Source organism: Sinocyclocheilus rhinocerous, unplaced genomic scaffold (genome assembly GCF_001515625.1).
Source record: "Sinocyclocheilus rhinocerous isolate Xijiao unplaced genomic scaffold, SAMN03320098_v1.1 scaffold61, whole genome shotgun sequence".
NCBI classification, from domain to species: domain Eukaryota; kingdom Metazoa; phylum Chordata; class Actinopteri; order Cypriniformes; family Cyprinidae; genus Sinocyclocheilus; species Sinocyclocheilus rhinocerous.
Window position 1 is genome coordinate 1,550,025 of NW_015640445.1, and position 12,377 is coordinate 1,562,401.

The window sequence follows — 12,377 nt, forward strand, 5'->3', positions numbered from 1 at the left end:
TGGAATAAACGGGATAATCAACGGCTTGCCGTGCATTAAAGGATTTTAAATGCACTTCGCGGAGGCAAAGAACCACCAGACGCGAAGTGGAATACTGGATTTATAAAGTCGTGCATTTAAAATCCTTTAATGCACGGCAAACCATTGATTATCCTTTACTTATAAAGCACATATTCTGCATGACCATATTCTACATCCCTAATTAGACTCAATACCTAAACTTAACAGCTGCCTTAAAGGGGTCATATGATGCGATTTCAAATTTCCTTTCTCTTTGAAGTGTTACAAGCTCTTGGTACACAAAATAATGTTATTTTTAGCAACATCATATGATCCCTTTAATATTAATAAGAAGCAAATTAGGAGTTTAGTGAGGCTAAATTCATAATTAACGGTTGTTAATGGCGATAATTGGACCTTAAAATAAAGTGTGACCAAAAAAAAAATAATTGGCCCCATTCACTTCAGTTGTAATGTCTCACTTGTTTTGTAAACAAGACGAATGATGAGTCAATATCAATTATCTTTTAGGGTACATTATGCCACAGATGAGCTTATCTTGTACTGAACATGGAATATTCCTTTAAGTCTTTCTCCTCCTCATTTATCAGCAGCTACGCCTCGGTGCAGTTTTGTCTCTTTGATGTGCATTTAAACGCTCCCATCCTCCCCACTGGTCCTTATGTGAATCCAGCTGTCACGATGAGGCATGTTCTGTGTAATGATGTTCGATGTTGATGAGTCGACAATGAGATTTGAAATGAAATACCACGATCCGTCTGTGTTTTTCTGCACTATTTTGAACATACTCATCATTCAGTCTAAGAATGGATCTTCTGCTTCTAGTTGCTGAAGAGCGCTTTGCTCTCTGCTCAGTAAGCCAGAGATTCATGCACAGGTGTTATTTGACATTCCTGTCACACGCACACTTCATTCAAAAGCGAAAGCATCATTGAGCGGAGTTTCTGATCCTTGATCTTGGGTCGTACAGGAATGAACACTCAGCCTGCTCTGAAGTGAATTGCTTCACTAATACACACTAGAGCCTTTCAAGTTTATAGCTCAATTTCAGTATCATTTCATGTTTGAGATTGCACCTAAACTCCAAAGTATATCTCAGAGGGAGATAAAAAGTCTTTAGACAGCTTGAAATCAAATTGGACCCCATTTACACTTTAAACGGGCTGTTGTTTCCTCAAGGAGCTATGAGCTGACCTGCCTCTTAAAAAAGTTGATTTGGTCAGTGTAAATATAATGAAACTATATTTGGGAAAAAAGGGGGTATCCTGAGCCACCCTGTGAACTAATGTGATGACTGTGCACAGTTAAACAGTTAATTCATTCATTTGTTTTTAGGTTATTTGCATTTTTGCAGTGTACTTGATAAATTATTTTATTTAAATTTTTCACATTTTTCACATTTCACATTACAGTTTTTCAAAAAACTGTTGAGTTAGCATTATCTTGGTGACATATCAACAGAATTTGCAACAACAATGTAAAATACATTACAGAAAACTAAACATTGAAGTTTGGAATGGATGTACAATATCAGTGTATGTAAAACTTTCATTGGCAACTGACCGAGAACTCTCTCACACTGGCCTCAGGCCAGCAGCCGTCCTTATTGTTAAGATCTGCTATGGCTGTGTGGGCAGAAGAAAAAAAAATATCTCCACTTATTAGAATTAATAAGCCCACTTGTCATAATAGAATCAAATCTGATGGCTATAATTAGGTCTTAACCTACAAAATTTTCAGCAGCCATTACTCCAGTCTTCAGTGTCACATGATCCTTCAGAAATCATTTTAATATGCTAATATTGTGCACAAGAAACATTTCTTATGCTGAAAACAGTTTATTATTACTTAATGCTTCGATACATTATTTGATTCTTGGATTCATTTTTGCTTCTTTTATGAATACAGAAGAAGAACAGAAATCTTTCTTAACATTGTAAAAGTCTTTACTGTCACATTTGATTAATTCAATGCACCCTTGCTGAAGATAAGTATTAATTTCTTTAAAAAAAAGTACTGACCCCAAACTTTTGAACACTATTGTATATATATAATCAAATCAGAAATAATCACATTACTACCATTATTATGATTATTAATACTACTTTACTAAGCTACTAAACTGCTTTACTGATCTGCAGTGTTGCAGTACAGTGAGTCAGACTCTGCTGCTGTTTAACGTTCTGTGAGAGGTTTGCCGCACAGTGTCACTTCCCTTAGATCAATAGACTGGGAATTGTCCTGGAAATGAATGGGCTTGTACCTGTCAGCTCGGTCCCTGTGGGTCAGCCTCTACATTACCAGTGAACACTGTCCCCGGCCCACAACTCTTTAGTACATATAAAAGCAAAGGGCCTGTCTGAGAAAAAAAGAATGGACTGTAGTACCAGTACCGATGTTTTTTGTCCTTTGTGCCCCACAACCTGGAACGAGAAAATGGTTCATTTTAACTCTACTATAATCTCTTTTTTTCCAGTTCGTTCTTTAAGGCTGACGATGACGACGCCCCCATCAAACGCTGTCCCAAATGTAAAGTCTACATAGAAAGAGACGAGGGCTGTGCCCAGATGATGTGTAAGAACTGCAAGCATGCTTTCTGCTGGTACTGCCTGGAGTCTCTAGACGTAAGTGCTCAATATCTCAACACTCTTAACATCATGCTGCTATCTTACTGTATTTTTATTGGTCAAGTGGCCGCCGCTTAGGCAGCATGTTAGCCTTCAATCAAGGCCATAAATGCAAACAGCATCCTTCACGCAGCTGTTCCAAACACCCACGTAGATAATGACCGGCCTCTCGTAACATTGTGTGTTTGACAGGACGACTTCCTCCTGATCCATTATGACAAAGGACCCTGCCGGAACAAATTAGGCCACTCCAGAGCCTCCGTGATCTGGCACAGAACGCAGGTGGGTGCTCACGGGAAGGAGCACATGTTTTCTTCCTCCTTTTTTCTCCACTGAGATCAGAATGAGTGCACGTGCGCCTACACGTGACCGAGTCGTAGGCATCCATTCAGACGGTGTTTATTCAGGAAGTAAAGTGGCTGTCTGTTCTCGAGCAAGTGATACCTGCTGTTTGACAGCAGATTATAATACAAGATGGTCACTTTGGGACAAATTCACTAAAATGATTCATCAAATGATGGAGAAGAGCGGTATAACCAGACATATATTTAGATGAGCAATTCAGACAAGCACATTTTAAAAGGCCATCTCCGGTACTCCCTCCACCCTTTGTGTTTCATTTGATCAGACTAAATAATAATAGAAGAATATTACATTGAAAAAGGCTGATTTTATAAAAGAATACTAAGAAAACAACAAGCTATTCCTTGAGTTAAAGACATATGCAAAGAGTTTTCAACATAAGGCTCATTAGACCCACTCTCCATGATGTATTTCTTAATAGCTTTGAAATAATACATTTTCTTATGGTTCAGAGATCAGCACAAATAGTCTTGGAAAAAGCCTCGAAGCGATTTCATTAGGAATTGAGAGAAACATAGTATGCAGAAAATGCTATTTTGCATCCAAAATAAAAGTTTTTGTATACATAGTGTGTGTGTGTGTGTGTGTGTGTGTGTGTGTGTGTTTACATGTAAATATTTTCTAAATATATACTGTATGTGTGTGTCTTATATATACATAATAAATATACACAGTACACACACATATATATTTATATATATGTAAATATATACAGATACAGTATATATTTGAATTTAAAAAATTGTATCAGGATCATTTTATTTCCTGTATTAAATTAGCATTATTATTATTTTTTGCATTGATAATAATGACAGTTTTAAGGGGAAATGAGCTTAATTATTATGAAAATGTCAATGCAAAAAAATAAAGTTTTATTCTTATGTTTTATTTTACTTTTGAGGTGTAATTCTGATGCCATTATTCACCTTTTGAACCGTCAAAATGTTTAGAAAGATTCTTCAGACACTCATCATTTCATATGCTGAACATAATGTCATAAAGGTGAGATGTCCCTGAAACTATGGAGAGCTTTCAGTACTTTTGCACAAAGACATCTGTTGCTCTGCGGGGAGAAGTGAGTCATATTAAGCTTCATAAGAGCACAGTGGCTCTGTTGCAGGCCTACGAGTTTACATTTTATAAAGCTCCAGCCCAACAGCATCAGAAATTTGATTCTTTATGAATTAGTAAAGATGGAGCTGCCGGGCTAAGCCAGTCCCAGGTTTGAGTCATAGGGTTTGCCAACACTTTTCCATTACGCCGCTCCACCATTCCACATGAGAGCTCTGATAAAGAGAGAAATAAATTGAGGGCAATTTACATAGAAACAGAAATAGTGTGCAACATTGAAATTTGTCCCATGATAAATGAGTGTAATTGTGATGCTCGGAATGCTGAGAGGATTCCGCTTGGAAATAGAGGTCAGTTGTTTCCTATTCCCTGTGCGGTGTGCAGGATTCAGAAATAGTTTTACATCCAGAGAAAATCTATTTCACATGGTTCTCTGTCCTACAGTCATGTGAAATATGTGTAATTGTCTTGGTCCATGATAATGGCAGGTTCTATATATATAGTTCATGCATAAGATGAAGGCAATCTCTGTTCCATTTTGTAACAAGTTATGAATTGTGAGGATCTGATGCCCCTATGTGGTGGAAGATAATGCTACATCACAAAAAAAAATTATTTTGGTCTTTTTGCCCTTTTTTGTTTTAGTTTTATATAATTTCTCACTTTTATTGACAGCGTAGTACAAACATATTACAATTGATTCAGCAATGCTAAATATAACAACCGTTGTTCAATAAATTGTAATCTTTTTTGCAAGTGGGATTTTTGGTGTTAGCCAATGCTACGCACCTATCAATTATTCTGCAGATGTGTGCAGGGTTAATTGTTTATTGATTGACAGCAGAGTAGAAAGACTTCAGAAAATGATGGGGAAAAGAAAGGGTAGCAAGATTAGGAAACAAATGTGTTCATATATTGTCTTGCTTTCACTGAAAATAAAATCTTGTAAAAATATAAATCTAAAATTAGAAGCCAAATACTGTATATAACTCAATATATTGGAGGAATAATTCAAAGAAAAGTTAAGATTTTGTTAGCATATACTCACGCTTATATTAATTGTAATTTTTGAAACGTTTTCATATTGCTTTCAAACAAAAACAGTTCAAGTGTTTTTCTTTAAAAAACACCTATTCATTTAGCCAATAATATATTAAAATACAATTTAAGATTTGAGTTAAAATGTATATTTTTGGTTGGAATAAGGTAAAAAAAAAAAAAAAGTCACGATGAGTCATATGATAATGAAGAAAAACATTTATTAAAAGAATATAAAATATTGACTTTTCATTAAATAGTTTATTATTTTAAGAAAAAAAAATGTTTCACAGATTGTTATATTTAAAAATTATTATTTTAATAATAATTATTAAATCTTAAAATGTTAGATAATTTGACTTTTTAAAAACAAGATTAGTTCATTTTGTTAAATTGTCATGTGATGTAATTAGCTCTAATTACCTAAAAAAATTATTATAATACTTGTATATTGTAATATAAATTATAATATTTATTAAATTGCAATTCAATATATATATATATATATATATATTAGAGATGCACCGATCGATCGGCCAGGGATCGGAATCGGCCGATTTTCCTTATGATCGGCCTTTTCTGTGGACTGATGAGACAAAATTTTAACTTTTTGGAAGGTGTGTGTCCCGTTACATCTGGCGTAAAACCAACACAGCATTATATAATTGAAGATATTTATTAAGATTGAGAGTACACTCAAATGTATTCAGTGTGTAAGGAAAATATATTAAATACATTATTAATTTTTGCTTGCTTGTTAAACCAAATGGCATTAAATTTAAACTTGTCTTAATGGTATGAAACCTCTCTCCGCAGGTTGTTGGAATCTTTGCCGGTTTCGGCCTCCTCTTACTGGTAGCCTCTCCGTTCCTGCTGTTAGCCACACCATTCGTGCTGTGCTGTAAGTGCAAGTGCAGTAAAGGAGACGATGACCCTTTACCCACCTAACAGCCCGGCGAGAGCAGTCCCTGTACGAGGAATTCCGGTCATCTCCTTTAATCGTTTTTCTTTTCCTCCTCCGCCTTCGAGCTCTTCATCAACCGGTGGGACATCTCACGCCGCGGTTACTGTCACAGCTAGCTGAGTAGGCTCCATCCCGGCAGGCCTGATGAGACTAACGGAGACTTCATGAGCCTGCTGCTTGCTTAGGTGGAGGATTCGAGAGCTGGGGGTTCCCTCCACAGTAACAAAAGAGATGTTACTGAAGGAGCACAGCGCTGTTCCATCCCGGCGCTTGTCTGTTTTGTGGATGTTTCGCATATTTGGCTGTTCTGGAGGGTTCTGTTCTAGTAGAACACATATTCAGTGTGTTTATGTCTGTTTCTGTGTGCATAGTGGCATTTCAGTCACACGGCCTATTCTTTATTACTTGTTTTGCACAGATAAGGGGCTTTTTGTCACTTTAAATGCTCTAGAGTGAGTTTTGACTCAAATGTATAGCTAAAATGCTACTTTAAATGTTTATTAACTGCTACATTTTGCATTCAGAAGGTTTTAATGCCACATTTTTTTTTTCTTTTTTCATGTAAATTTATTGTCTTTTAGTCTGAAACTATTGACAAACCTTGTTTGATTTGGCAGATTTTGGCTGTTGATGTCATCAGGGGATGATATTTGCCATTGAAATTTCTCTCAGTGCACTTAAACGTCATTTTTAGCCTTGAGACACTCACCTCCCTAAAACATAAATATGATTCCAAAGCAGGGCTGTTCTGTGAGTTTACATTGCCAAATATTGACCTACTGAAAGTGTCACTTAAACGACACTTTAACCTTATCTGAACACCCAACATTTCAATTAGAACTGTCAAAATACTGAAACCAAATAAAACATTTTTAACCTGTCTTTACCTTTTTTTTAATTTTTTATTATTATTATTATTATTTATTTTATTTTTTTTCACTCCTTGATCATTTTCTCCAGTGAAATGTGACATCTGGTCATCTTGTAATTTTTGTCAGACAGTTTGAAACTTGCATACAGTTTGTCTCACTTGGAAAAAAAAAAAAACATTTTGAAATTTTGGAACAGTCCCTGTAATTCTGGCTGGGATTATACACTGATTTCGAGACTGTTTGGCATAACATATTTACAAGTCCAGCACTGTATCTATGCAAGTTCATATAACTTGAAGATAAAAAAAATATGGTTTCTGCCGTCTTGAGCTAAATGGTTGCTGTGGGCAAAGACAAAAAGGTGTTCAAAACTGAGTCTGTCGGTTTCTGAAAAGCCATTACAAATACTATTTAAATGATTTCTTCATTTAATAGACTGATTTTAAAATAGAGGTATGATACTGAATGTCAACATCTTGCCTGCACCACCTGAAATAGCAAGCGTATGTTCAAAAACTGTTGCACCATGTAACTCAGAAATTAGTGCTGGGCAACGATTAATCGCATCCAAAATAAAAGTTTTTGTGTACATAATATATATGTGTGTGTACTGTATATATTTAGTATGTATATATAAATACACACGCATGCATGTGTATATTTAAGAAAACTATGTTATGTTTATATAGTAGATATATTTATATATAATATAAATATATGCATGTTAATACATGTAAATATTTTCAAAATATATACTGTACATGTGTGTCTTTATATATACATAATGAATATACACAGTACACACACATATATTATATAAACAAACACTTTTATTTTGGATGTGATTAATCGTTGCCCAGCACTATCAGAAATATTAAGATCAGAGCACCTGCCATATGTGTAGCTGGATAATATGTAGCTCATTAGGTTTCCTTCAAATCCTTTGTGAGATTCCCTCATCTGCCATTTTTCGTTAATGTTGTGTAATGGAACGGTGCCAAATTGGAGGTTGATATGACAAGGTGAATGTTTTCACAGTATTCATAAAGTGATTGATTTTTGGTGAATATTTGATGTTAGTCACCTCCATCTTTTGGTAGCATTATCCCGTTTTCGCCTTAAAATATTTGAGTACCTCACTGGTTTTCTCTCCTGTAGCTGAGGGCTTTTTTCTTTTCTTTTTTATTTGTTTATCCTCAGGTCCTCTTAGATGAATAATTTTGGCACTTTTCAGCTTGTGTGATGTTTAAAGAAATACCTTAATGCATATGTAGTCACAACATTGTACATGAAATGGCCATGACATACAGTACAGTAATACCATCTCAGAATTGATTTAGCTACATTACTTTCTGATTATGACGAGCAAAAATCAGCATGATGGATAAAATTAAAGCACAGCATCATTGTCAGTTATGAATAGCACACAAGTTACTCAGTCCAGCGGAATCTAATTGTGCTCATATTATTCAGCAACATTTGGCCATTTCATGTAGAATAATATAAATGCTTATATATATATATATATATATATATACATGTATATATTGACAATCGTGCCAAGCAGGTTTTTATGACATTGATGAGGGAACATTTTCTGACAGTGGGTAAATATATACTCAAAGCAGATCTTTAATGTTGTATGGGCTTTAAAAATTAAGCTAATTGTGTTTCATTTATGGTGTATGCATATGTTTTGTTGTAATACTCCATTTGGTATTCTTTTTTTCGTTGTATACAGTGTTTATGAATTATAAGTTGTACAATATAATCGTTTCTTTAAATCAAGGTTATTGAATTGGCACTTTGCCTGTTCATTCAGTCAAGTGCTGTTTTTGTTCTCTTCGTTTGGGTTGCGTCATGTTCCCGTTTGAAACGCTGTTTGTTTCTACATCAATTTAGAAATAATTGTGGCTTTACATGTAAACTGGGAAATACTCCTTAACGTACACTATAGATCTTGCAAACAGCCAAAAACGGTATCGTTCCTGTTTGTAGGAATTTGCCTGTTGCACAAAACGTAGCCTTGCAGACTGGTTTTTTAATATTTCCAGATGAAACTCCTGTAAGCTCTTATAGTTTGGAGTTAGAGCAAGAATTTGGAAAGCATGTCTTGTTTTGTCTTTTTCTCAACAGTGGTCTGTTTGTATTGATGTCCGTCTTTCACTTTTGACATTTGCCTATTTCAGATATTATTTTACATGTTTTGACTTGTACCCCTTTGGATTTTTAGGGACCTTGTCAGTGCTCCTTGCCATTGCTTTTAAAACTGCTTTTGCCTTTTACTCTTCCTTAGATGGCCTTTTTTTTATGTGTCAGCTGTTTGTTTTTGATACATCATAAAGGAAGTGTTTTATTCTTTGTGATTCAGAACCAAATTCCACAGTTTTATGTAAAATTGCATGTATGAAAAGAAATACAATTACAAAAATACTACATATTTACTTGTATCGTCTTTGCCACTAACACTGTGATATTACAATGTTTTCATCTTCAGCATTTTTCCCCCCTGTTATTTTGGTTATGTCTGCATTTTGTTTCAAATGTCAAGGGAACTGTTTAATAGACCACTGTTGAAAAATATATCATTAAAACATGGATTCAAAAATGTTGTATTATGTAATTTCATGATGTGCTGAAAAATAAAATGTTTGCCAAATATATTTAAGTAAAATAATTTCACTCTTTTTTTAGTTTCGTAATTTCACAGTTAAAAATTATTAATTTTACATTTTAATGCAAAAACTGTTTAGCTGTATACACACTCTAAATTAAATAGTTTTTACTACAGTAAATTAAGAGAGTTGTTGGAAGATTAATTTTATTTATTTATTTGCACGTATGAAATTTTGTTTATCATGGTCAGTTTAAAAAAAAAAATCTCAGCACAACACGGGTAGTAAATTTGAAAAGTACATTTAAAAAGAAAATACAAAATTTACTTTTGGCTCATTTCCTCAGAATTAGAACAAAATGTTTTGCGAACTAAAATGTCCCCTGCTATTCTCACTGATCGCAGAGTTTTAACTTTAAACATTAAATTTGAAGATGTCCAATGTAATTGTAGAAATTCAGGCTATTTAATAATTATTTTTTTGCACCATCAAGATTATGTGGAGCATATCCAAACATTAATAAATAAATACTGGATACAGGCAAATATTAGGAAGGAATACGGCACAGTTTGGGAACTACTAAAATTTGAAATAAGAAAATGTAGCATTCAATTTGGAAAAAATTGGCCATGAAAAAAAGAACACGTATTCAAGACATAATCAAAGAGATCTCAAATTTAACTCAATCACCTACCCACCCATCCAATAGTGATGATTTAGAAAATTTACAGAAATAATTAGACTGTATTTATCAAGAAAAAGCCAGAGGTGCCTTTGTAAGATCTAGAAGGAAATGGATGGAAGAAGGTGAAAGAAACAGCAAATACTTTTTTAGTCTTGAGAAGAGGAATGCAGAAATAAACTTAAAAATTAACAGCACTGTTACTGAGGACCTAGGCATGATTTCTGAATTTGTTTCTAAATATTACGCAGATATGTATTCTTTAGGAGAGGATCAAGACAATGTAATTCTTTTTAAAACAATAAAAAGTCCAAAAACGTTGTCTTTAGAAAGTAAAACGGAGTGTTCTCAAGACCTTTCTCTAAATGAAATTGAATTCTGTATAAAAGCTCTTAAAAACAACAAATCCCCTGGAAATGATGGGCTTACATCAGAATTTTATAAAGTTTTTATAAATGATATATCTAAATTCCTGTTAGCGGTATATGAAGAGGCCATCAACAAAGAATCCTTACCTACATCACTTAAACAAGGTGTTATCACCTTGATCCCTAAACGTCAAAAATATATCCTTTTATTAGAAAATTGGCGACCTATCTCATTACTAAATAATGATTATAAAATAATGGCATCAATTTTTGCAAAACGTATGAAAAATGCATTAAATGAGATAATTGATGAAACTCAATGTGGATTCATGAAAGGTCGCCACATTTCCTCTAATATTCGTTTAGTTATTGATTTAGTGCAGTATAGTAATTTATTAAATGGAGACCCTTTAATAATTTTTCTGGATTTTAGAAAAGCTTTTGATACAGTAAGCCATAATTTTATATTTGATTCATTAAAACTCTTTGGTTTCGGACAATATTTCATCAAAAGTGTAAGAACTATGTACTGTGGTAGCAATAGTTCTATTAAACTTGCCAATGGAACATCTCCTAGATTTGAAATAAATCGAGGCATCCGACAAGGTTGTCCAATTTCTGCATTCCTTTTCTTGGTCGTAGCTCAAGTTTTAAGTAATATGATAAATCAACATTCCTTCAAAGGTATTGTAGTTCATGAAAGACAAATTAAAATATCGCAACTTGCTGATGACACAACAATTTTTCTTAGTGATAGTTCTGAGGTACCTCTGGCTTTGAATATCATTAATAATTTTTCAAAATTCTCTGGATTGAATTTAAATCTGTCTAAGTGTGAGATCCTACAGCTTAAAAATAACAACCTATCCACTGTATGTAATATTCCTGTTAAAAGCATGGTAAACTATTTGGGAATCAAAATCTCTAAAAATACTGATGCAATGGTCAACTCAAATTTTATACCTGTTATCGAAAAAATGCAAAAGAGGTATAATTCATGGTTGGCGAGAGATCTTTCTATTCAAGGAAGAATTTTATTAAGTAAAGCAGAAGGTCTTTCGAGAGCAGCATACCTCCTGTCTTCACTTAGTGCCCCAAAGGTTATATGCTCACAAATGGATAAAATACTCTTTAATTTCATCTGGAGAAACAAGCCTCATAAAATAAAATAAAAAGTGTCCTTGTTACTTGTCTATCTGATGGTGGGTTAAATGTTCTTAATTTTACAATTTTCAACCAAATTTTAAAAATTAATTGGCTTAAAAACTTTTTAAAAAATCAAACAAATATTGTCCCATATCATTTATTTGAAAAACTTGGGGGATTACATTTTTTGTTGCAGTGTCCTTATATAGCCAATTATCACAAACAAGCATTACTTTACTGGTCACTTTTGTACAAACACAATTTTTCTCCTAGCAGGTGTTTTATATGGAACAATGGTAATATCACTCATAATAACAAGTCATTGTATATGGAGAATTGGGTTCGGCATAACATTAATTGTAAACCAGCTTATTGACAAGAATGGGCAATTATACACTTACCCTAATTTTATTACAAAATATGGCTTTTTTGTAAACGAAAAAGAATTTAACAAAGTAATCAAGGCTATTCCTAGTGGCATAATAATTTTAACCAAATTCTCTGATGTAAATATTAATAATACAAGCCTACAAAATCTCCAACTTTTTGTAAATGGTCTCTCCTTTTTTGACAAGCGTTTTAATAACAGTTTTATAAGAAACTCCCTTAA

At 33.7% G+C, this 12,377-nt stretch overlaps 1 protein-coding gene across 3 annotated transcripts in view; it reads left to right on the top strand.

Moving 5' to 3' along the window:
• Positions 1 to 6,985, top strand: part of rnf144aa (ring finger protein 144aa) — a 37,862-nt gene extending 30,877 nt beyond the window's left edge. For all 3 annotated transcript variants that reach the window (XM_016568796.1, XM_016568795.1, XM_016568793.1), the window contains 3 exons: positions 2,498 to 2,645; positions 2,841 to 2,930; positions 5,937 to 6,985. In XM_016568796.1, the coding sequence (XP_016424282.1) occupies positions 2,498 to 2,645; positions 2,841 to 2,930; positions 5,937 to 6,068 (370 nt within the window). In that variant the 3' untranslated portion in view covers positions 6,069 to 6,985. The remainder of the gene's footprint in view (positions 1 to 2,497; positions 2,646 to 2,840; positions 2,931 to 5,936) is intronic.
• The last annotated feature ends 5,392 nt before the right edge of the window (positions 6,986 to 12,377 follow it).